Source organism: Uranotaenia lowii, chromosome 3 (assembly GCF_029784155.1).
Source record: "Uranotaenia lowii strain MFRU-FL chromosome 3, ASM2978415v1, whole genome shotgun sequence".
Lineage (NCBI taxonomy): Eukaryota > Metazoa > Arthropoda > Insecta > Diptera > Culicidae > Uranotaenia > Uranotaenia lowii.
This window is the reverse complement of record NC_073693.1, coordinates 215,071,209-215,098,163: the sequence shown is the minus strand read 5'-3', so window position 1 is coordinate 215,098,163 and position 26,955 is coordinate 215,071,209. Positions and strand designations below refer to the sequence as shown.

Here is a 26,955-nt window from a genome sequence, read left to right as displayed (position 1 = left end):
ATTTATAAATGAGATGTTACAGCAGTTGTTCGGTATGATGATAACACATCTTTGAATCAGAAATCCAAAATTGCATTCCGATTTGAAATAATGAGTAAGAGAAACATTGGCAGCACAGAAGAGCAAAGACATACACAAGTAACTACTTATCTCACGAATATCACCATTTAATCATAATTTTTGAGGGTTGTTCTGATCATTTAGAACATTTATATCTGTATATTGATTACAATATTTTATGAAATCCATGTTCTCAAGACAATGAAATCTCTTTTGAAATGCAATCAGTCAAAAAAAAAACATTAATTTTCTTGATTTCGTTATTGCTCGGCACCATTAGTACATTATGCAGTGGTTTAAAAAAAAAGGGAAGAGGCGGGCTATAGGAATCTGAAAACTATATACACATGAGAGGAAATCTGTCTTATATACGTTAGAGCAATTTTTTCGTTAAAATCTCTTACAGTTTTTGTGAAAATAATTTTATACTAAAAGAAGTCAGTATAGCCTATTTCCAAAACTAGCGGGCTATTTATGGTTTTAGCTATATTTTATTGACATTTGCAATATTTTGGTATTATTTAATTGAAAATGGCAGAAACGGATGTTAAGCATACGTTAAGGCTGAAATTTTAGTGAAATTTTTTACATCACTTGATCTTTTGTATGAAACATAGTTAAGTAGGCCATATTTCATGGTAATATTTTGTTCAAATCGTATTTTTATCGGATCAATATGAAGTTCTTCTTTTTTAGCTGTAAGATCGTGATTTGAGCGAAGATTTAATGTTTAAATGATAAAAATTAAAAATTTTATAATACTAATCTATTTATTTTGATATAGGCATTTAAGCTGCCTTTAAATGGGCATTCAGAACCTCTCTTCTATTCCAATATCTTATCGTTTACAACTTTGCCAAAAGCTTCAATTTGTTGAATTTCCAATTTTCAGATGAATGAGAAAGAAAATCCATTAAAATTTTTTCTCACAGAACCTGTACGCACGATAATTAAAGTTCAATATATTTTAACAAAACTGAAAAAAACCTTGTTTGAATTTTTAAATTTTTTCGACTTTATACATATAACAATCTAATTTTGTCATACCATGTATTAAAAGCGTATCGCCCTCAAACTGCACTGATTAGATATGATGAATCTCCAGCCATATCGTCAATCGACTGTATGCGCATATTACCCAACATGCGCATTCCCCCTATTGTCTCCTGGGGGAGGCAAGAGCCTACAAGTCGTGTCGGGAGGATTCTGTTGTATAAGTTTTGCTGCATTTTGGAACTTTTTGTTTCCAAGGTTCCCTTAGGGGCGGTGAGCTCTAAAGAATTGATACAAGGGGCGGTTAGCGATCAGGAATTTCAATCGTTAAACGCAATTAATAAAACCCTTTAACCCTAAAACCCTTTTTTTATTAAATAAATTAAATAAAATTAAATAAACCTTGGGCTATTTAGATGTGGTTTCACCCTTTGATACTATATGAAGGGGTAGGCTGTGCATGAGCAGCACTCCATTTTCCTCTTTCTCATTTTAGGTCTTTCTTCTTTATCCTTTTTCTTCCTTCTTATTTTCCTCTTACTCTTTTTCCTCTTTCGCCACCTTTAGACTGGTACAGAAGACTCCAGAATATGTGCCTATTAGATATTGCACGTAACAGCATACACTCCCCGGAGACCTCAAAACGTGTGCTGATTAGGTAACTCTTTTAAAGGAACTCGCAGCCGTCCAGCATTCCCTCCCGTAGGATTGCTAACCACCAAGGCATGATCGATTGAGAAACTACCAAGCTAGAATCCTGTCACGACCATCTCTGATGGTTTCTCCGATCGTAGCTAAGTACGTGAAACCTTTGAGCCCGCACTGCACGTATGAGTCCAGATTAGTGTCATACGAGGCATAAGACTTTCCGCTAGATTGTCAAGTTTGGTTGATAATATCGCTCTGTCCGTTCATCATCTTTCCTATTCGTATTAAGTCGCGCATGGTTTGCAAAATTTGGTCGATTATAACCCGCCACTAATGTTCGTCATGACACATCTTGTTGTGATATAAAAAAGCCGTAATACTAAAGCTTAGTTCTTTTAGAAATGGGACACTTTCATTTGCTAATAGCTCGTTAACTAGTTATTGGATATTAAAAATTTTGACAGCATTTTGTTGCCTGTAAAAAGTACTATTCGACCTATTTTTTTCAAAATTTAAAATTTACTCGTTTTTGAGATATGTACGATGCAAGAGAAAAAGAAAAAAATAATTTTGCACAGTTTCCTTTAAAATTCGTCATTATCAAATTGATAGCTGACAAAACCGTTGATTATTCAAAGAATTACTGAGTTTTTGTGGTGGATAAGTATGCAAACACTGTCAATAATGTCCACAAAGTTCAAATCAAGTATTGGAGTGAAGCACATGATCGGCAACAACGGTTAAGGGTCATCAAGGAAGTCAAGTCTCATACCAGCCTTTTTAATTTTCAATAAACGAAAAACTAAGGGTAGATCGCTGAAATGTCCAAAACAATTTTCTCCGATAAGCTGAAAGTGTTGCCTAGTGATGACTCATTGAAACCCAACCTCAAACAACCATTTTTTGATAGTTCCAAAGCTCTTAAGCTGTTAAACCGGTACAAAAAAAAAAACGTTAAAAAATGTGATCAAAAATAATCAAATTTGTTCATTTCGAAACAACTGTATATTCACTGAAATGCTTCCAGTTTCTTTTAAAAGAGAAGTATTGGACCGAAAAGTATCAGAAATTGAAGAAGGAAGGTGAAGCCACCTAAAATATAGATTTTACGAAGTATAAGTTAAAGAAACTGATCAATACCATGACTGAGAAAAGTGTGCGCCGGCCAATGGGAGATACCAAAAAAAAAGTAGAAATTTCCTTAACAAAAAACAGTAAATATTTTTTTTCAAATTTTTTCATGAAAGATCATAACATTACCTTCATTTTCTTCATAGAAACTATTTCGTTCAAACGAATAGTTTTTGAGATACAGGCATTCGTAACTGTCCCATTTCTAAAAGAACTAAGCTTTATTATGTATCGGAAACTGATAACAATCATCTTTATTCTCGTCAAGTCATAAAATCAAGTAATTTTTTTTTCTGGGATTTTCATCCTATTGGATGATTCATCCCTAATATAATCAAGTAAGGTTACAGTAGTGATTGATATGTCGGATTATCCATCCGTTATAGTGGCAACACTTCTTTCATGATTTCCTAACTGTTCACCTTTCATCTATTCCAGTGAACACAACAAATTCACTCTTCGTCGATTCTTAGAACAATAGCCAATTGACGTTCTCTCTCACTTGCGCCTCTCTGTTATTGTTTACATTTGCCACGTGGTTCGTCCGTTTATTTTAATCACCGCCGCGGAGTAAACATCACCGGTCGTCGCGAGTGAGTTCCAACACATCTCATCCGCAACATTTTCAGCATTCAAATTCTGAAGTTTTTCACGCATTGAAACAAGCCTGAGGCAGAAAAAAGAAAGAATGTTCTGCGGATTCCTCCGTTTCTACGCATTTCGGGCAACATTACGAACTGATAAGCTTAAACCAATGAAGGCACCAACGAACTACACCAAATCCACTAGAGGCTGTCGACGGGTCTGCCAAACCCGCGCGGAAGAAGTGGTGCACCCGGGTACTTAGGTACCAGTACTTGGGTGTGTGCGTGATGGTCCAATACGCTTTCGGGGAGTCATGGCCCTGATATGCGGACGTGACCGGAGGTAGAGCGATCGCCAACTCGTTTTGCGCTTCGGTGGGTATAGACCCGATTCGCAATATGAGTAGATGCGCAAAGTGGTGGCCAATGGTGGGCCGATCACTTAGGGACGTGTTTACACGTCAGTGCCCGAGAGGCACATTCTGTCGGAGGTGTCAGGGTTCGACACGCGCTTCGGGAATTGTTGCGCCTGAACCGCGAGTGTGACCTGATGAGGGCGTTCTATAGCTCGATCTACGCTTCGGGTGGTCAAGCGCCCGACTTGAAGATCGGGTAGTTGCGCTGAGTGGTGACTTAAGTCAACACTATTTGAGAGTTCGGAGGAGTCTGAGTCCTACACGTGGCTTAGGGGGCTTACCCCTCCTACCCGCGTGTTTGAACAGAGAAAGTGTCGTCGACAACTCGCTTTGTGCTTCTGGATCTTGGACTGGATTCACAAAGTTAGTAGTTGCGCTGCGTGGGGACCTCATTCACACGATGAGATGTCGGGTCCTAACTCGTCAGAGGAGGGGTTGCGCATCGAGTTGTGTTAGAATGAGGTTATTGCTGACAGAGGATTCGGAAACGAGTATTGCCTTGGAGCGCACTAGCGCGAATTGACCTCCCACTATTGAAGTAAAGTGTGTCAAACAGTTCGAGGTGGGAACTAAGGTCAGTGGCCTCAGGTGGACTTTATGGCGTAGGGGGTACAGTGTTCCTTAGCATTGTATCATGAGTCGTCCAATTGCACCCATGGACCCAGAGTAGCAACTGGGGGGACGCGGTGGCTCGCCGCGCCTTGGAATGCAATCCGTAAAATGGATTTACCACCTGGGTTAACAACTATTAAAAAAAAACCAATGAAGGCATTGCTTAAAGCACCCAAGACTGAAAGGAACTTCGTCAGGTAAAAGTTAATCTCAGCATACTTCCGATTTACCCAGAAAGTGGCAGTGCTTCTGCCACTTGAGCATTGATGTTTCTCGTTGTGCTTTAAGCACTCCTTTAACACGTTCGTCGTCACGCTCATTTTGGTAGTTTTACTAGCCGGGCCCTAAAAAAATTTCAGAGAGAGAAAGCAAAGAGTAAGAACTCCCATATTTGAAACATGTGGCGAAGCTGAGCGGTAAGCTCAAGTAAGAGAGCGTCACACGCTTTTTGATGTGACGGGCCCCCCCAGGAAATACACCCGTCACCCGAATATGAGTGCCGTGGCGACGAACGTGTTAACAGCTCTTTCTTCGTAACACTCCCCATCCTCCGCCAGAGTTATGTCAAAGGAAACCATGCAGGTGAAGACAAAAGCTGCATCTGCTGATATGGTCCTGTAAACACATGAAACTTGCATGGCTAGCAGCCGATGTGTACTCCATAATTTGGATCTATTGCGCTCTACATATATGGCTGAGCTCCAGGCCGCTTTTCCGTATTCTAGTTTCGACAGTGCTACGCTCACGAGGAGACGTCTCTTTGGACCATGGCAGTTCAGCATAACCCAGGCCAATGAATCTATGACTTTCGATGCACTTTCACAATAGTATTTGACATGCGCACCAAAACTTAAGTTGCAGTTGACCATTACTCTAAGGTATTTCAGCTGCTGTTTTGAGGATGTCGTGTGCCAACAGTAATCTCCACGTGCAGCATAACTCTTTTGTTGTCACGAGCAGAACTTCGATTTTATGATGATCTACCTGAGGCTTAGCTCTCTATCCAAATGCCTACCCTTTCTACGGACACCGTTCCAAGGTCTTCTACCTCCTCGATTGTTTCGCCGGTTATCATGATCACGGTATCATCTACAAATCCGACTATCCACGTGCCACTTTGACCACATCTCGCTAGTGCAACTCTATAGGCTTGGCCCCATGGGTTGTCATCAACGCTCTGGCATAACACTCTGCAAAAATTCTCTTGGCTTGTTCTTATAGCTCGCTTGAGTTCCACCATGGCTGCTCCATAAACGGCACCTCTTGTATCGCTATCGGCTTCGTTTCTCATCCGCAATGTTCGGAAAATCGCTCAAGGAAAGCAATCAGGATTCGCTTCAAGCCAGAATACTTACACCTTCGAGTGCTGTGATACGCACGTGGTGAACGTATCCGTTGAATGCTTGTCGAACATCAACACTAACTAGATACATAAAAATATACAATGCCCCTTCGGGGGCTACCGTTGCTATTCGTCAAGTGGCTAATCAACGGTGATCGACATACTTGATGATAAATTTTGAACGTCGTTCCCACAATCATTCAATATCGCCTATCCTCGCATCATTGTTGATAATGTGCGTTATTGATAGACGATCATAAATGTCTCAGAAGGAAAATCTGATGGAATACCAGGACCACATGTTGAAAAAAGCTGTAGCACATGCTGGACAGTTCATTGCGGTTACTTAGTAATGATTTTGATGTTCTACGTAAAGCGAAAAATTAAAAATCATATTGTAACCTTTACGCATCGCTCAAAACTGATACATAACAGTTATGATCCTACAAGGTTGAAAATCATCAAGGAAGACATTCACCATCGAGACGTTCGTTGCTGATAGTCGGCGTCCTTCTTTACCACATCATGTTTGCGGGAATGTTTCAAATACAGAAGCGTCGTTGCCATGCATGATCGTTTATATAATTTGATTGAAGAAGGAAAAATTGACTGCTTCGATTTTTTGGCTCTGGATACAGTAAAGCATGGCTAATCGAAAATGATTGATTTTCGGAACATTACTCACTCGTCTGACTTTAAGGCAGCTAGTACAAAGCTCAGCAATTTCTCAGGTTCACCAGTAAGCTGGTCGTTGCAACCACTTGGGTGAATTCCTTCTGGACATGGCCATGTCGCACACCGCAACCATCATTTTCGTCAGCTGCTCAGCATTATGGACCTGCGATGCTTCCTGCATGTTATAGCTCCTACTCTATTGGGTCATAAACACGTTCGTCTCCACGCTCATTTTGGTAGTTTTAATAGCCGAGCCCAATTAAATTTTCAGAAAAAGAAAGCATGAGTGCCGATGTGATCTAGCGGATAGGCTAACGCAAGTCGGGTGGTATGACAGGCGTGCCGGGTTCGATTCCCGGCATCGGAAAGAAAATTTTTGGGGTTCGAATCAGTCACCAGCAGGCAATTTCCAGAAAGTTCTGGAGCCTAGGGAATTGAATGAAGGTACAATTTCATTTTTTTTGTAGTTGAAATTTTATAAGTTATGTTAAAAAATAAAGCCTTTCAATTCATGCATCATAATTGTCCATCTTTTGATTTTAATTGTTGTTCGGTCTCAACACATTAAAAACCGCGATGTTGTTGTTTTTTTACCGCGAAGAAATCAGAACCAAGAAATTCAGCGTTGTATATCTCAGAATTCACTGGACCAAAAGTAACAAATTTAGTATCTTTCAGCCACCGAAAGTGTTGTGTTCAATTTTGTTAAGTTTCATGATTAATTTTATATTATTTGAGTTTGTTCCGAACTGCCTTAACAATTAATAAACTAGCATTTGTAAATATAATGTAGGTGTTTTGTATCCTGGTCAAGAAAACTCGTTAAAACCGCCAAAACAGCGACTGATCAATGTTACCCCAAAGCATCAAATTCTAGAAAAGACGAAATCGATTTTGAATTAAATTTAAAGTTGTCTAATAAATTTGCAACCATGTTTTACGAGATTCGAATGGACGAGGCTAGGGATGGTCATTTTTTTCTTAAGAATGTATGTGTTCTCCTTTCCAGTTTTTGGCGTGTACTCTTCTCGCTCAAAATGTCGATTTCATCTTCAGCAATCACATCATAGTTGACCCGTATAAAAAAATTCTCCCTGCTCTCCTGGGAAATCTCACTATCATATTAAACATGAGTTTGCACAACAGTGGTTCTTTATATTTTTTTTCTTGTACTGTTCACTGTATGTTAAGCATGTACTTTAGGCTTTGATTCAACAAATAACTTTTAGAAGATTAAAAATACTCACAAAAAATACTCGATCAGCAGCCCCAACCGATAAGATTTTATCACTGCTAATTAACAAATGTTAACTGCAGCGTGAATTGCCCATATCGCATTCATGAAGGTTAGTCATCTTTGCCCGGAGCAGAAAAAAAAAACTCTATTAACACAAACAAAAAAACAAACACATCCATCAAACATTGGCGCCATGGCATCGTAGAGACCCAAAGGCTCAGGGAGCTCACCCCGTAGTTTGGAAATTAAATTAAATCAAATTGAATTTTCATGTCAGCTTTTCGGTTCGCTGCTATTGAAATCAACTTATCGAACTCAACAGGTGCACAAATCGGTGAAGCTGCCTGGGAGACGATGTGAGCAATGTTACGAAATTTGACTCATAACAGTTATTTTTGGGGTGTTTTGGGGGGTATACATACATTTTGATTATATTATCAAATTTTCGAACGATTTAAATGTTAAATCATGCATCATGAAAATTCATTAGAAAAAAAGGAAAAAACACGCAATCAAATGTTTCGATACTTTTTTTAGTGGAATGATTAGCAGATACAATATTACTCCAAAGAATTTAAAAAAAAAACACGAAGTGGATATTATCAAAAAATCAAAGCAATTCAAAGTGGCATTAGCATTGAATCTTGTATTGTAACAATGCTCAGACATGCCTTTGATCGAAAACTGTTCCATTGGTTAATTTTTAGAAGAAGAAAGCTCGCCAAACGCCAATGAAATCCTAAAAATAGGAACTGTAGGTATCAATTTAACAGCACTTTGTTACAGCTCGAAAGGCTGCGTGCTTTTAGCTGTTTCGTGATGGAATTGATTTCGCAATTCGCTGCAACAACCTCGGGGAAAATTTTACCTTGGCTGCAGTTTTAATTTCACATAACTGAACGGTTGGATTATTGTCGAACAACTTTTCGCGCGGGGCTGCAGATGCCATACTATAAATTTGACTTCATATTTCGGCGCTCGTTCGATTGGGCGTGCTATGCGATTGTAAGGTTTAAATTTTTTCGATCCTCAAAATGGGTACTAATGACTGTTTGTACTTTGCACCTCAGCTGTCTCTCTTTAGTCATTAAGCTTGAGGCGCATTATCTCTACCATCAGCGTATGGATACTTTTGAATCCACGTGGCCCCGGATAGGAAGAAAAACCACAATGCGTAAAATTTTAACGAAACGCGTTCTTTGGTTTGCACCACTAGCTTGGCCTTACATTTTGAGAAATATTTACGGTTTGGCAGGAAGCTCGTGTACACGAGCCAAATTGCAGCACCTTTCAGACTACGGCGGATAATCGATCGCATCAACATGCAAAGCACATCCACCCACACGCAGGTCAATATCACGATCACGCAATGGAAAACATTGACTTGGAAAATGGCTGGCTGCTTACGAATGAATGGTCGGAAATCCGTGTTGGCAAGGAAACTTCGCGCAACCGTACGATTAGTAAACTTCTAGAATTGAAAATCGTTGCTGTCAATTTCTCGATTAACGAAGAACTACAATGTATGAACGACCTATTCTATTCGCCGGTCTACAACAAAGTCATTCATTTTATTTCTCAAAACCATATTAGTATGTATTCATTATTTAACGAACCCGTGAGTGGCCAATAGACTTTTGCAAAAATTTACATTTCGCTCCCAATTTTTTGCTAACTTTTTAGTCGCCATGTATCATTTTAAATTGTCAGATGATTTGGATGAATCCAGAACTAGTGCATCTAGTTGCAATTTATGGATGGAAATTTGTTTGAATACCAATTCATTCAGAAAAAATAAAATAAAATAAAAGTGAGATTTATAATATTATATATTGTTTTTATCTATTCATGAACATTTCTCTATTCCTAAACTTTAAAAAAGATCATAAGTTGGAATGAGAAAGTGTTTTTGTATACTCCCATCATTTTTGCAAAATGCCAAGATTCCAAAACAAACTGGTTTAATTGAATAAATTAATTTATTAAAGCTCTAATTAACATCTAAAGAGAGAATTGAAGAACTCAAATCAGACTAAACAAAAAAGACAAACACCGTCTTAGCAGCTTTAGGCTTTACAGACTGAAGATTAACATTAATCACCCAGTACCGAGATGGGAATCGAACCCATGTCATCAGTGGACCAGCCATTACCGTCATACCACGCTAACCACTCGATTCGAATTCGATAAAATAATAATAGACAAAGATTTTCATAAAATTACAGCTTTGCCTTTTGAAATTTATCATTTTCTAGCATTTTAAATAAAACTTTTCAAAAGTTATAGTGTCAAAAAAAAAACCAAAAAATAAAACCATAGAAATCAAAGCTGGTGATTTTAGCATTTACAAAATGCTTGCCATCCTTGAAAGATTGCGCACCTTAAGCCCGGTTTACAGTTCAAGAGAAAATGAATGTAAAAAAAAACTATTTTATCAATAACTCAAACAACTCGACACTACTAGCATTGTTGGATTACTAGAGTGCGAGGTCAGGCTAAATCAATGACCCTTCATACGACCCTGGATCATTAAAGAAGACGAACGTTTAAATGATGTCGAGATGCAACTGTCAGCGTCTCTAATAAGCAGATTAGAAAGAGATTGTGGACTATGTTTTGTCCCTTACTGAAGAAACTATAATTTGTATTGTATCCAGTCTTTAGTCTTAAGAAAAACCGCCATTAGTACAGATGTTGAATTAGAATAGTAGTTTGTTAAATGTTGTCGTAGTTGAATAAATGTTTAAGTAGATTGTTTGAATTTCCGTAAAGCTGCGTTAAATTAATTGTGTCTAAACCCCAATTGTGACTTGTGACTAAATAGTGTAAAAATCCAAGTCAGTGTTTTGATAACCAAGCTCACAATCGCCGAAAGAGCTGACCCAATAGCTCCACCCAACCAAGGAATCCCCCACCGGTATAATACAGTCCACGAAGGTATCCCGCACCCCAACAAGCATGTTTAACATAAAAGAATCGATGGAAAATAATTGAAAGATGAAATTCCAACCAGACTTGTTTCCTTAAAACCTTCTAAATAGAAATATTTTTTTTTTTTCAACTCCCGGTTTTCATCGCGGAAGTTTAATCATGGCAGGGAAATCGGAAGAAAAACATTTCTATCGCAATTTAAGGAAGAAGTCACCATCGATTCCACTAAGTATGTTACAAAACCTAGCTTCGTCGCGTTGTTTAGTTATTGACGAAATAAGATTCTTCACGTTCATTCTCACGTTAAGTATCAATGGGCCTATAGTATTGAATAAATCCCGAGCCGACTTAGATGACTAAATCTATAACAAACATCAAAACAAAATGAGCTATCAATACCAAAGGATAACTTGATATGGCTTTTTTTAACTTTTAACCGATGCCAAAATAAAATTCCATTTAAATATCCAAGTTCTAAAATAAGATGACAAACAATAACGAAGTAACGGTAGAATATAAAATGTGGTAAAGGTGTATAAAATGAGATCAACATGAATCAAGATTTAGTATCTTATTTTCTGTGACGAAAAATTTAAAATTGAAAATTTAAATCGAGCTGAGAACAAACAACAAATTCAATCATCGTCAGCATAACGCGCGCATTATTATGTTTTTTTTTTCTTTCATATCAAAACTAGGCATCATTGAGTCTATTTTCATATTACCGTACGCGAATACAAACTAGGAATAAAAATTAATCGAATCAAAGATGTTTTGAAAGCATAACGATGCCAAATTTTGGAAACACTTGACATCAAAAAGTTGCATCTCTGTGCTCTCAAAACGCGTTTTTAAGTGGTGGTAAACTGAGGTATTTACCTATGGAAATTGAGACCCAATTTTGGCATTGAACCACCTTTTATTCGAAACGAAGCTTTTTAGACACAAGGGTTTGATAAATTCAAAAATTACCCCAAATCGATTCAGTCTAATGTACATACTACTCGTTTTATACCTGTTATCATGAGAAACGTTTGGATTCTTGATTCAACCATTTGTTTTACAGGTACAGTAGAACCCCACTTATCTGAGGAGGTTGGTCTATGAATCTCGTTGGACTATTGAAACCTTGGATTTTTCGAAATAATTAGAAAACTTAAACCTTCTGTTATGGGTTTTCAGATCATCTCGTAGCTCGACAAATTAAAAAGCAAAACAATATATCGCGCTGATAAAACACAAATTTAAATGGATTTTGTATGAAAATAACGGCTCGTATAACGAAAAATCTCGGATAAGCGGGATTCTACTGTAGTTCTGGAAAAGCTTATAAAGTTTTTACTAAATATACTGTTTGAGTTGTTTAGAAAGTGTTCTGAGTGCTCTCTTAAAACTTCAGCAAACAAGCAAAGAAGCATGCTAATGCCATAAACGTTTTAAGTATGTTATATAATAGCACGAGTGCTTGATTACAAAATTAAGTGGCAATTCTTGATCAAGATGTCAAACACATTACACGCTCAGCTTAGATTGCACATATTTGGATTTAAAATCCAACTTTTTCCCATTTTTTAGAAGCTATGTTATGTGTGTTGCTTTTGAGTCAAATAAAAAAATATATCATTGATATGCTTCAAATCACCGGATGTGCCATAAATATCATGAAAGGGTCCAACAATAGGGTGTTCCATTTTGTCTTAACACGATTTGAAACGAACAGTATAAACACAGCTTTGGATCAAATAAAAAAAACGCGTTTGTAATCTCAATAGTCTTTTTTTATCAGAAAATCAATAAAAAATTAGATTCTAGTCAACCGTAGCTCAGTGATCGAATTTTTTATCGATGACTGCTCATTTGTTCCAGGGACGATTTATAAGCAAACTTTGAAACAAACACCTTTTTGTAGCGTAGGATGTTGCTTTCTTGCTGATCCGAAACGAAGTGTAAGATCAGCGGAAGTCTCCTTTTTTCCAACTCCGTTTTACAGGATTTTTGACGAACTTCTATTATAGGGCAATACTATACCACTTTTGGTGTTAGTTCGCCGGTGTTTGTGGAGAGTGTGGTGTTGCTGCTGCTGTCTAGAAACCTAGCAGTGTTCTGTTGGTTCAAATTTGAAAAAGACGTTGTGCCGCAACCTACTTTTTTCTGTTTCTATATTTTGGATTTTTATTTTGTTTTTATTTGTTTCATTTTTTTTTTGTTTTTTTTTCTCTGAATGGCCCGCCACACTTCCCCACACCAAAAAACTCAAATGAGCTTCCTGGTAATGACACTTCAGTTCTCAGCATGTCTGGCAGCAAACAAGTTCAAAGTAATTAAAAAGAACGCGAGCAAATTACAAAAAAGTTAAGCATGCTGAGAACACAATATATTTAATTTTTAGAGCGGAAGAATGTAATAATATCAAAATGGATGTAAGCTAATATAGTGAATCTCAGTGGAACAAGTGTTCCTTTTAAGAGATCCACTTCTCAATCAAAGTTGTTTAAAATATGAAACAAGTTCAAAAATTAAAAAAAAATTGAACTAAACTAAGTTTAATTTCAGAGAATTATACTAAACTAAAAACACACAAGTTAAAACCAATTATTATATACAAATTAAAAAAAAATAAAGCTAGTTTGATGATTCGTTGTTCAATGGTTTAATAGGTTCTTAAAGTATTGCATCAGTCTGGTCTTGAAAATATTTCTGTTATTTATTGTCTTCAATTCTTCTGGAAGAGTTGGTCCGATAAAAAAATTCTTTGTTGTCCTAGGCTTGTTGAAGAACTACTTCGTAGTAGATGATGAGATTTCTAGTGTTGTGAATACGAATTCCCGCGGTAAATCTTAAGTTTTGAGATGTATATGAGAAATGCAAATTATCAAAAACATAAATACAAGTTTGGAAGTTACAAAGCTCAGTCAAAGGAAGCACATTATGAGAATTTTTAATTGCGTTTCTAGTTTGTTGGTTGGCTTTTTTTTATCTTAAAACTACCTTATTTAGCTAAATCGGTAGAAGTGTGATTTTAACTTTATGTTTAGTTATAAATTTAAGAAAATAGAGAAATTTACAAATGAACAAGTGAACGTACAAATATGGATGGTTACAAACATTTCCGAAGATTTTGGCGAAATTTTTGATTGAATATTTTCTAAAATACGATTTGGTAAAAGTCCGAAAAACTTCAATCTTCTTTAGTACGATCTAAACTTTTTTGGATTTGTATCAAGTCATCGTGTCTTTTGAGTAGTGAACTGATGCCAAATCCGGACAAAACAATACTGGGTGATTTTGCTTGCTGATCATGGGGAGCGGTTTGAGCACTCTCGAACGTACGAACTGTAAATATGGCTTGATAAACCATTGCATTTCCACTGAATTTTTCGGTAAAAATTTATGATTCCGAGACCAACACTTTGGCCATCCCAAATAGTGTAATATCCCAAGCAACCAGAATTTTCTTAAAAAATTTCAAAGAAGCTTAATCAGCAGTCGTTTGTGTCTAAAGATAATGTAATTCAGCCCAAAATTCAAGTTCTCAAAGCTTCTTTGAAATTGACTGAAGAGAATGCTATTCAGCCTCTAAGAGAATGTCAAAAAACTTCTACGCTCCAAAAAAAAAATCCGGTTGACAGATTGCTCTAACAACCAGATGACAGATAGCTAGATTGCCGGTCTATCATGGTCTATCGCTTAGAATTCTCAAAAAAAAAAATTAACTTACCTAGATGTATCTCGGTAGCGTTTTGTAACCATACTTGCAATAGGTTTCGTCGTCGGTGCTAATGCACTCCTATTTTCAACGCAGCAGTTGATCATATAATTTAAAAGCTCTTTATTTGACATAAGCAACTTCTTTTTGACTCCGTTTTGGCTTGTTCAGATTTTAAATTGTCAATTTAACCATTGTAAATACGCTGAATAGTTCTGGAAGGGATCCATGTTTTTGGCCACTTCCTGAACTGATGCAGTTTTCTTACTGGCAAAAGCACGCATGACTTTCCGGTCCAAAGTTTTGTCCACAGTTCTCGGTTTCTGTCCAGACCCCCGGATTTGAGAAATTCAAAAATTATCCCGAATCGACTCAGCCTAATGTTTAGTCTCTTATTCTCTTCCCTGTTTTCATATTTTGAAGGTTTCTTATTGGGTTACCCTCCAATTTATCAATTGAGCGAATATTATTTCCATATTGTTGATTGCCTGACACACTTGTTGTTGGCTCACGGAGAAATAGAGGCTACCTTACAAGCTTCTAGATTTGCAATTTTCAAGACATGAAAATGTTTCAAAAATCGAAGAAACATTTATGCTTTTCCGATTTTAAATTTAGAAATAACGCCTACTACAAGAGTGTAACACCAGTTCTATTGCAAAGATGAATTGAAAAGATAATTAGCAATCGTTTAACATAATTTACCGGAAATCTCACAATCAATATGAATCGGACCCTTCCCGATGCTTCTATGCTAATCCATCCGGCGCATCTATACAAGAAATGGACTAGCGGACTTCCAACTCAGAGCTAAGCAAAGTACACAACAAACTTCGACAGACCGTAACGAATGCGTTCAAGGCCAAATCGGCAATTATCTTATTAACGGGAAAATCGAAAAAAAAAACCCTCGGCTAGGCTAGGTTATGCAATGGCTGAGTGCACTTGAGTTGGATTCTGGTTTTTTATGAGAAGAACAAATCATTAGACAATTGTTACTGTTATGGACACGAGAAAAAAAAACCTATTATAGCTGGTGCTAAACTGTTTAATCGTCCGTGAAATTTTCTTTTTTTATTTGACAGTATTGACATGATAATTGCTTCAATAGTTAACACTGTTGGTTTTTTTTTTTCAAATAAATTCTTAGTTAATTTGGAGTTCTCTTTGGAGTCTCACATCATAAACACATTCTCTTTCATCTCAGTTTTATTTGGTATCAATAAAAATGTCAACAAGAATCTGATACAATAATTGAGCGTCTACTGTCTAAATATATGATTGGTTGCTACAAAATCAGTGCTGTGTCATGTATTGCCGTATGTTCAAATTGTTATCAAAATAATGCAAAAACTTTCTTCACTCCCCAAACGCGTCGAGTCGTTTACTTGAGCTGCACCAACACCATGAAGTAGGTAACGACGGCTCCCAAAACCTAAAATAGAAAATAGAAAAGAAAAATAATGAAAATCGGTTCATTCGAAAGGTGCCATCATGGCTTACTGAGGCAAAAAGATCCAGTGAGACGGTGAAAAACTTTGCCCCGGAAATGGTCATCGCCTTCTGGCACTGTTGGCACACAATCTGGACGAAGGTTTTTGCTTCCTCGGAACCGTCATACCAGTGGCAGGAATAGGCCGCTTCCATCACCGATGAGCTCTGGGGGAATGAAAAATGCATTGAAATGTACGAAAAGTAATCGAAACTTTAATAGGTCTTGAAACTACTTCAAATTGCCTATGGGATGTGGAAAATAAATAAAGATATGGATATGATAAATGTAAATTTAAAAAGGAAATGGAAGATGGAGATGGAATACGAAGACGAAGACGAATTGTATAAATAAAATTAAAAAAAAAACTTGGTTTCCGGAATCACATTGAAAAAATTATGCTGACCTCTTCAATCAGTCGGTTTCCGAAGATGCAGAATAGGAACACCTGGGCCAGAGCGTAGACCAAATAACCGATCACAGAGAGTCCGTAAACGTTGAGTCCGTCAATCTTTGTAGCCTGATAAGCCAATAGGGTTAGTTTGATGGTTGACGTTAACATATGCAGCAGAAGGGCCGCTCCATAGGTGTCCCCGATAGCCGTTACCAATCTGAAATAATAAAAATATATATCTGGGAGTGAAATTTATGAAAAACTATATGACAATTTACTTATCTAAATTACTAAGCATTATCTAAAGCTTTGAAATACAGAATCAATTTATAATCTATCCCTATCTCTAAACTCAGAAAATTATTATTGAGTACCGTAAACTAGGGTAGCATTGTTCACTTTTTTTTATTCATTTTATTGCTTTGCTTTTTTGTAACACTTAAATTTTTTTAAACACTAACTGAGGTGAGGAGTATAAATCATGATCATTGATAGCAAGTTATTCAAACGACATTAGTTTTTTTTTGGTTTCGATTATAGTCGTTTTACCATCTTTATGGCATTCGCGACTTTATCAACGTTGCAGTTGGCGGATTGTTATTGAAAAACTTATCCGGTACAACTGCGTTCGATGTTTACTCTTGGGCTCGAACTCGCGGACATCGGCTCAGGAGGCAACAGAATTGCCAACTGAGCTATACCACAAGCCCAAAACGGCATTAGTGGCTATAACTAAATGTTTGTTACAAAACCAGATATCATGTTTTGGGGTAGCTTTTATCACTTTGGTTTTAACGTATCTCCACATCTTCAAAATGATTGTCTTGATGTCAATTAGCACAGAAGGCTAAAGATATCAATAACAGTAATTTTTTGTTTGGACTAAATTGAATTTTCTAACGTTTTCTTTCATAAAATATATATAGGGGAGATGAGGGCATAACGAGCACCCAGGGCATAATGAGCACTACGCTTTTCTACGAAAGTACGCATTTTCTTAAATAAATTTTCATGAGGATTTGTTTCCTACTTCCTATAGCATTAATTTTTCACAAAAAAAGGAATCTCCTTATCATCTTTACAGAGATATTTAAAAAAAACTAGCTTGGTTCTCAAGTTACGAAAATATTATAATTTTTGAGCACCACGAAATAAGCTCTTATGATCTTAAAATAACCTTGATCTATAATGTACGCACTGCAACATGATGTAGGTACACATTGTTTCTCAATTTTTACCATTATAAAATTTTTGATTTTTCACTTTTATCAATTTTAAAACACGTTTCTACTTAAATTTGTTGACTAGGGGCATAAAGAGCACCATATTATCGAGGCATAATGAGCATTTTCTGTCGTAGAATCTAGCAGCGAATTAAAATTGATTTATAGCGCCACACCTTGACTAGTTTTCATCCGACGATTTAGCCTATTGGTAAGGTGTCGGAGAGGTAATCAAAAGACTAGAGTTAGATTTCTGTTCAAGGTGATTTTTTTCTATTCACAATTCATGATCGTTTTTTTTATTGTTACATTATACGGCTAGTAGCATCATCCTCCGAACAAAGCACTTAATGTATGAGCGTGCGTGAATTGTTTGTATTCTACAAACAGACCTAGATTATTTTGTTATTGCTTTGTTTGATGAATCTACGACTCACCTGACTTCATCGAATTGAATTCGCTGCTAGATTCCCCGGCAAAAACGCACATCTTGCTCTGATTAATGGTGCTCATACTGCCTCAGGGGGGGTTCTCATTATGCCTCCACAGTGGCTGGTTTTCAGCTTTTGGCAATTTTTTTTAAAATGCATTTTTTAACGTTTTCATCTAGTTTTTCACGTTTCAGCCCGTTAGGGAATAGGCTTTTCAAGTGTCTGAACACGAAACAATAATGTAACCTCCATATTATAGCTATTTTCTATGGTTAAATAACCGTTTTCCTTAAGGTGGCCATTATGCCCCCATCTCCCCTATACTCAAAATATAGATAATGTTGCTGCATACATTTAGAGGCAAAAATTATAAACATTTCTCAATATGTTTTGGCCTCGAAACAAATGAAATTTTACCATAATGCAGTCTCCTAGGTCCTCCCACTGTTCTTATGTTCTTTTTTTATTGAAACTAAGCCATTTGATAGGGTTTTGAGCCATTTATTCTGTACAGGTTCTCTCATAGAAAATGTCTGTTTTTTTATTTATCTTAAAATTTACATATAATGACCATAAAAATAACTCTAAAACTTTACCAATACAAAGAAAATATTTTAACTTTCATATGAAACAAACCATTTGCTTTTAAATGCTATCATTTCATCAGGAGAAGTTACCCCGGTGATCAAATTTCCCTCAGTTTACGGTACCGTCAAACGGGGCATCATGCAGCAGCAGGGTTAGATGTAACATTAGATAACTAAGAAACTTATTCAGTTTTAATATTAATATAATATAATAAAGTTTTCATTTAAAAATAACAAAACATAGTTTTTTAAAGTTTTTGATTCTCATAGAATATTAAAAAAATCGAGCAATAAAATATACATTTTTTAATATTTCTCGATACCGTAAAAAACTTTATCCAGTATGATAGATTGGCTTAATAATATCACCTACAAACTTTATATTGCTTCTATTATCTTATACCAGAGGTCAGCAACCTGCGGCTTGCGAGCCGCATACGGCTCTTTGGATGTGTAACTGCGGATCTTTTGCTCAATGTGTGAAGATTTTGTAAATTCCTGACATTTTCTAGAGTAAATGGACGCACTATAAGTTATTCAGTTCAGAAGATATTTCCTATGGTTCAAGAAGAAACCAAAAAAACAATTATAGAACAAATTAACAGCATCTTGTCAGTTTGCAAACAAGTTGAGATTTAGAAATCAGTTAACTTTCTTCACAAAAGTCTGATACAGCATTTGGAAGCTTGGAGAATTTTTTTCTCTGGAGGCACAGGAAGTTTTCCCATTGACTTTGTTTCCTTTGTTGTTATGATTTAAAAAGAAAGCATTTTTTTTATCATCAAATAAAGTCCTGTTGAGATTATGAAGTGGAGTTTGTTTTCTTGATTTTAATATTTTAAAAATAAATTTGCTCAAACACCGTTCTAATGATATATGAACATCGGCTGTTTATTATAATTATGCTTTGAATGCTGATAATAATTCTTGTGTGTAGGTGTTATAATTTCTGTAAAAACCGTTTTGTTTTTAAATTTTTCAAATTTTGAATTCCACCTCTCCATGTTCCATTTCAAATATATGAAAGCATTTCACAGCATTTTCTGTGATGGAAAAAGCATTAATTTGCTTAAAAAGTCGTGAGAAAAATCGATTAGAATTAATAATCTGATCAAGATTTTCCAATACAAAGAGAAAAAAAAATCTATGAATGTTACAAAAAATTGAATTGAAATACGTACAAAACTTTAAAAAATCAGTAAAATCTGTAAATATTTCCAAAATTCTGTGTTCCATGACACAGATTCTGCCATGAAAATTTGCTCAAAGTTCTTTGTCATTATAGATTTTGCTATCAACTTTAATATCCTTTTTTTCATTCTAAACTTAGTTCCTTTATCGTATCTCTGCAGTCAAATTATTTTTAACAATTTTATGATTATTTTAAAATCAATTTTATTCAGTCTTCATAAGAATTTTGGTTTTGGTTTATTCTGAAATTTAAGATAAAAATTGAACATTCATAACAGATAAGAATCTTAACCTTTCAAAGCTGATCTGGTCAATATGACCCAAAGCGCACATTTCAATCATCATTTAAATACCTTTCAATAACAACTGAAAGACTTGGTATGTTCTATGAAGTGATGATCAAAATATCAACAAAAAAAACTAAAATTTGTGTTTAAAAAATCGGTTAGGTGAAAAATGAAAAGTTAGAGCCAAAATAAGATATTTATTTTTAAGTAAGATTTATTTTTGTTCTGGGAGCTCAGTGATAGCTATCAAAACTTTCATAGGACTACACCATATTTGTACATTATCGGATGGATCTATTCTTGACGATTCCAAAAATCCGGGATACATTGAAATACTGGATATTTGAAATTGTTTTGCTTTGAAATTCCCCACACAACGAATGGAATCATTAATATTGGTTAACACCGGTGTGCGAAACCACCAACAAACTACTAAAATGATTAGCATATCAAATTCGCAATTCATTCAACAAATTTTAACATTTGTTTTAAGAAATCAAATAGATTAAATTCCAAATCTCTAATGGTTTTAATATAATTAATACTAGCTGATCCCATACGAACTCCGTTTCGCGTTCAACTTAAAATATGTTATGAACAGTTAGTATGGAAGTCAATTGCCAAGCATTTTTCAAATGCACTTCCGAATTCATTGTTGAGTAATAATTGCAAAAATATTGGACGATCACTTTTTCTGCCGTCTGCAACTACATTTGAAATCAGGTTTCAATTGACCGTGCCAAAAACCCCCGTGTATAATTTTTGCGTCGATATTGCTAAAAACAGTGAAAAATTAATTAATAGGACGACCCCTTTCGTCGACCCCTGGCAAAACATTTGACATCTGTAATCGATTGCCCGTCCATTAAAACTACCTTGTGCAAATTTTCATCTCAATCCTATGTATAATAACGACGCAAAAATATTGAAAAGTGAATATGGACGACCCCCTTTTCCGGCCTTTTACACAAAATTCAATATCTACCTGAAATCGATTGCCCGTCCTCAAAAACTCTCGTGTACTTACAACTTGCATCTCAATCCGATGTATAATAACGAAAACATCGGATAAACAGTGAATAGTTAATATGGACGACCCCTTTGGCCGAGCCCTGACTTTAACTTGGATAAGTGAAATCAATTGTTTGTCCCTAATAACTTCTATGTGTAAATTTTCATCCCAATCCGCTGTATAAAAACGTCAATATCACTAAGATATTGAAAAGTTAATATGGACGACCCCTTTTGCAGGCCCCTTACACTAATTTTGATACCTCAAATCGATTGCACGTCACTTAAGACTATCGTGTACCAATTTTCATCTGAATACGATGAATAATAACGTCAATATCGCTAAAACAGCGAACAGTCAATTTGGACGACCCCTTTGAGTGACCTCTTACACAAAATTTCTCACCTGAAATTGATTGCCTGTCTTTCAAAACACTCAAGTGCAAATTTTCAACACAATCTGACGAAAAGTAACGTCAATATCGCGAAAACAATATTTGTCTTGTATGGACGATCCCCTTCAGAAGGGGTCAGAATACAGAAATACAGAAGTACAGAAATTGCTTTTTATATATATAGATGAATTTGTGATAAGAATTCATAGAAACTTTACCAGAAGGATCAATCTGAACCCATGATACATTTGAGACTCAGAGGACATTATTTTTAAGATTTAAATAGTTTGCAAATGAAACCACTTGAAAGAGTTACGATTTTAAACAGAATTGTAAATTTATGCTCAAATTTTTATCATCGAAAAATAGAATTTTTAATACCTTTTTTTAAATTTTACCAGAAATCGAAATAAGAACTAGATAGCTGAATCGGAAATTATGGTAAAGCTTGTGATACATTTTTTTTTCAAAAGAAATTATATAACCGTATTTTCAGATTACATTCAGGTATCGATCATAAAATTTTGTCAAATTTTAACGAATATTTGTCAATCCGTAAAATGAACATTTATGAATAAAAATCCGGACCGGCTAATATTTATTTATTCAAAATCATAGTTTGATGCGCACAATAAACAACTGAGCCCTAATGGCTTTCAACGGATGTACAAAACCAAAAAAATCTAGACTTAAGGCTATGATCATTTAGAATCCGGGCAGTTTCAATAGTGTATATTTTAAAAACTGTTCAAAAAATATCCTTGATTACAAGAAATACTCTTACTTTTTCATGAAATCTCTTTTTTATGTTTGCAAACTTTTTTCAGTCATGAATTGATCTATTATTTGAGATCAAGGGTTCCATTACGATGTTTGTTTTGAACTTTGTAAGCATCCTAGAGTGGCTTCTTTTACTTCTTAACCATTTGGGCCAAAAAAAATTCAAAAAAAATCAACGGTTCATGAGTTTTTAAATCGACAATAAAGAATTTCCAAGGCAATTGTGCGAAATAATTTTAATCATATTTTTTAGCGTGTTAAATATCTCTAACACATTTAAATTGAATAATCTGCAAAAAAATAGGCAAGATAGTCCTTTTTATAATCAACAAAACGCTGCTAAATTTTTGCATATCCGAGCTCTAGTAACGTGGCTATCACCGAGATAAAGTGCCCGGATACTAAATGATCATAGCCTTATTTGTAAAGGGTGATACGGTCAAAATTTGGTCCCAATGCACGTCGAGTACCGTGTCTACATGGGAACAATGTGTCAACTCGTTATATACTCATCCGTATATACTTATGCCCTAAACTCCACCTGGGGCGTCAGACTATTTCCCAAACCGGTACCTGCCCTAAGGCAAAACTTCGGTAGGGGGTGTCTAATTCACGCATAGCGCTACTTTCGCAACACTCGCCAATAAGTTCATATTTAAATTAAATATCATCCTGACCGCCCAAGATCATCTTCACGTTGTGGTCCCATCGGCTACGCTGATTGTTTTGCGTAGTTCATTTCATAGCTTCGGACTGTTTAATCTTAGCAAAGTTAACCTACGTTATCCTACGTCAATCGCAATTTGCGTCAGTCTCCAACTCCTTTGCAAAGCAGTCATTATCCGGGCGAGCCTATCACTGACTGTCTGCCATGCGTTGATGTCATCACACATCTTCTGCAACATGTTGTCCGCTGTCGTTTCTGGTCCGCAGACGGCGAATATAATGGCACGTTCCTCTTCAAATCTTGGACAATAGAATAGCACGTGTTCGGGTGTCTCGTCCACGTCACCGCATTATAGGCAGACCGGCGAGGCCGCATGTCCGAACCTGTGGTGATACTTCATGAAGCATCCATGGCCAGTCAGGAATTGCGTCATGTAGGAATCCACTTCGCCATGCTTTCTCTCCATCCACTCTTTGACGTTTGGGATCAAACGATGGGTCCACCTTCCTCTTTCCGAGCTGTCCCACAGCTGCTGCCAGTTGGCCATGGAGCTATCTCTGGCTCGTGTTCTCACGTTTTGCGTGCCTCTATTTTCGTAGCAATATGAGTCCTCCACCAACAAAACCGAGATGGGCATGACTCCCGCTACAACGCATGCAGCCTCCGACGAAACGGTGTGGTATGCACTGATGACCCGCAAATTCATTCGCCTCTGTACACTGTTCAGCTTCTGCTGGTTACACTGGATGTTAAGACCAGATTTCCAGGCCGCCCCTCCATATCGAAGGATTGACGAAACTACACTCGAAATTATCCTTCGCTGGCTACTTCGGATCCCCGAGTTGTTCGCCATAATCCTCGTGAGTGTGGCCGTTGCTGTTGCCGCCTTCTTGCACACATACTCAACGTGGTTCTTAAAGCTGAGCCGGTCGTCAATCATCACACCCAAGTATTTAAACTCACGCTTTGATTCGATAGTGCATGATCCAACTGTAATCCTGCCTGTTTGCGGTGAAATCAGGTTTGATATCAGGACCATCTCGGTTTTGTGGTGAGCCAACTGCAAACTTTTGGAAGGCATCCAGCTCTCTACCGCATCTACAGCCACTGAAGCTCTTAGCTGGACGATTTCTGTAGAGTAACCCGTCGCTAGTAGCACGACGTCGTCCGCGAAACCAACCAACTTTACTCCCTCTGGCAGGCTCAATGTCCACACCTCATCATACGCAATATTCCACAGAACCGGGCCCAGTATCGACCCTTGCGGCACTCTAGCTGTAACATCCATTTCCTTAAAACCTTCGTTCGTCATGTATAGAAGCTTGCGGTTCTGGAAATAGCTTGTAACGTTTTGTGGCTATTGAAAAAGTAAAAATCTTGAACAACATCCGAAATAAAATACTGGCTTATGCGCCAAATTCCAGGATGAATTTGCCAGCACTTCGTTACTTTGACCGGCGGCTAGCGGGAAGTCGTGGTTCCGCAGCTTGTTGTGAGGAAAATGGTTCAAAAATGATTTTAACACTCTTTAGTTAACAATTTTGTATTCAAAGAAAAGCTAACAAAACTAATTGGCCAATAAAACAATTCTTCACAAACGTGAGAGCTCTCACGGACTAGCAGGGCAGCTTCCTTCGGCTGAATCCGGATACTTCCGACAAAAAATCAGAGGTCAAAAGAAAGGCCGATGATGATTCTGGCGAAAACCAACGGTATTTAGGAACTTTTCACTTGTAGGTTTCGATTGTGGTTAAAAACTTACTCGGCCTTTCATCTTGCGCGTACTCAGGCGTGTGAGAGCGATCTTCTTTCAGGTACTCTTTCAAGACTTAATTTATGGTCGTGAAAACAACCGATTCCACGCAATGCGGTTTCTAGCGGAACCAGCGGCCCAGATCGCTCTCACGGTCCGTCCCGTGTTCCGTGCGTCCCAGCGTCCAGGTTGACAGTCGGCCTCCGAAAGCGTCCAAGACGATTACCAGGAACCGCACAGCAAAAAAACGTATCACAACTGGTCACTTGGCACTTGACTTTTACGCCACTGCAGCACTCGCTGCTGACCGAACGGGATAACACCCAACAACTTAGTGAGTCGGCCGCCGTCGGTGGTGCGCCTTATATTGATTCACATCTGTTGGCGTGCGAAAAGTTTTCCTCTGCCGTCGGTCCGTGTTTTCGGTGTTCTGCTTTGTCGTTCCGTACCTCACAAGGCGTGCGCTCGGGGTTAATTTTAAGTTTTGTTACTTCGGCTGGTAAACGGTGGATAATGTGCAACACGAGACCCCATAGTGGTCATATCACCTTTTATTCACAACTCCTATCTCTACTTCCCCGTGGTGCCGGCTGGGATGTGAGTAACCTAAGCGGAGAACGGGTACCCAACCCCGGTGGATGCTTTGGTCGCATGCAGACTGAGAAGGTGGCCGCACGCGTCTGTTCCCCAGGTCAGGGGCGGCGTGCAACAACAACCGAGCGTCTGATCTCCAGGTCAGGGGCGGCTCAAGTAGCGTCTGTCTCGTAGCGAGCGTATGAAATGCGGCTCCCGCCAGCGAAGTCCAAGATGGTAGCCCCATCGCGGGATAGGGACTTTAGGCTAACAACTTACTGCTTCTGATATCTTTTATTGTTACGGAAACTGAGAGAAGAAATAACCGAATTGGAACTTTGGCAACGACTTTTAGCATGAAAACACGGACTAGAATTGGAACTTGGAATGTTTTGACCCTTGCCCAGCCAGGGAAGCTGGCTCAACTTGCTAGAGAAGCTAGCCGCCTCAAGCTAGAGATATTGGGACTGAGCGAAGTCCGTTGGCCTAACACTGGAGAACACAAGACACAGTCCGGGCAAGTACTGCTTTACTCTGGCATACGAGGAGAACATGCTACTCGGGAACGAGGAGTTGGTTTCCTGTTAAGCCCGCAGGCCCATGCGGCCCTCATAAGATGGGAACCGATAAACGAAAGAATAATCGTAGCCAGATTCAGAACACGGGTTAGAAACCTTACAATGGTCCAGTGTTATGCGCCAACTGACGTTGCCGATTTTCAGGAAAAAGAGCAGTTTTACAGTCAATTGAACAGCGTGGTTGAGAGAATTCCGAAGGGTGACATTCAAATCCACTTAGGCGACTTCAACGCAAAGATTGGCTCCGATAATCAGGACTTTGAGCGCATCATGGGGCGCCATAGCCTAGGACAGATGAGCGAAAACGGAGAGCTGTTTGTAGAATTTTGTGGCAACAACAACATGGTGATCGGTGGATCGCTCTTCCCCCATCGACCAGCACATAAGGTCACTTGGGTATCCCGAGATGGCCGAACAGAAAATCAAATTGACCACATCTGCATCAGCCGAAAATGGAGAAGGAGCCTTCTTGATGTCCGCAACAAACGAAGCGCAGACATTGCATCTGACCATCACCTCGTCCTTGGCGAGATACGACTGAGAGTTGCGCGTGTCCAACGGCGCGAGGAGAAAGTCGGGTGTCGATACGACGTCCGCCGGTTGGAGAATCCAGAGGTGAAAAGGGCATACGTTGAACAGCTAGAATCCCGAGCCTCGGAGCTGCCGACAGACGGAACAGTCGAAGAACAGTGGTGTGGAATCAAGAATGCCTTTATCACGACGAGCAATGGTACTCTCGGTAAAGTTTGTGGAAGACGAAGTGAATGGATGTCGGATGAAACCTGGAGGATGATCGATGATCGGAGAAAGGCGAAAGTCGGAATTGAGCAGGCATGTACCGGGTCAGCCAAAGCAGCCGCCCGCTTACGATATGCGGAGCTGGAAAAGGCAGTTAAACGAGCTTGTAGACGAGACAAGAGAGCCTGGATAAACTCCCTAGCCGAAGAGGGAGAAAGAGCCGCCGCCATTGGAGATATCCGATTGTTATATGATATTTCTCGCCGCCTTAGTGGTGCAAGGACTAATGCAAGAATGCCGCTGAAAAACAGAGCAGGTCAGCTGCTGACAGATCGAACAGATCAGCTCAAGCGTTGGACTGAGCATTTTGATCAACTTTTTCGAGTTACAAATAGCGATGGCCAACAGAACCCGCAGCTCGAGGCGCCCACAGTAAGTCGCATAAATGGCGTCAACTCGGAAGCGCCCTCGCTGGCTGAAATAGAAGCGGCAATCAAGGACATGAAATCCAACAAAGCGC

General features: G+C 38.0%; 1 protein-coding gene across 2 annotated transcripts in view; it reads right to left on the bottom strand.

Annotated features, from left to right (window-relative positions):
* Nucleotides 1-15,526: 15,526 nt before the first annotated feature.
* LOC129751139 (odorant receptor coreceptor) overlaps nucleotides 15,527-26,955 on the bottom strand; it is a 74,971-nt gene continuing 63,542 nt past the window's right edge. For both annotated transcript variants that reach the window (XM_055746457.1, XM_055746458.1), the window contains exons 8-10: nucleotides 16,234-16,438; nucleotides 15,839-15,994; nucleotides 15,527-15,770 (exon numbers count right to left, since the gene is read on the bottom strand). In XM_055746457.1, coding sequence (XP_055602432.1) covers nucleotides 15,720-15,770; nucleotides 15,839-15,994; nucleotides 16,234-16,438 — 412 coding nt within the window. In that variant the 3' untranslated portion in view covers nucleotides 15,527-15,719. The remainder of the gene's footprint in view (nucleotides 15,771-15,838; nucleotides 15,995-16,233; nucleotides 16,439-26,955) is intronic.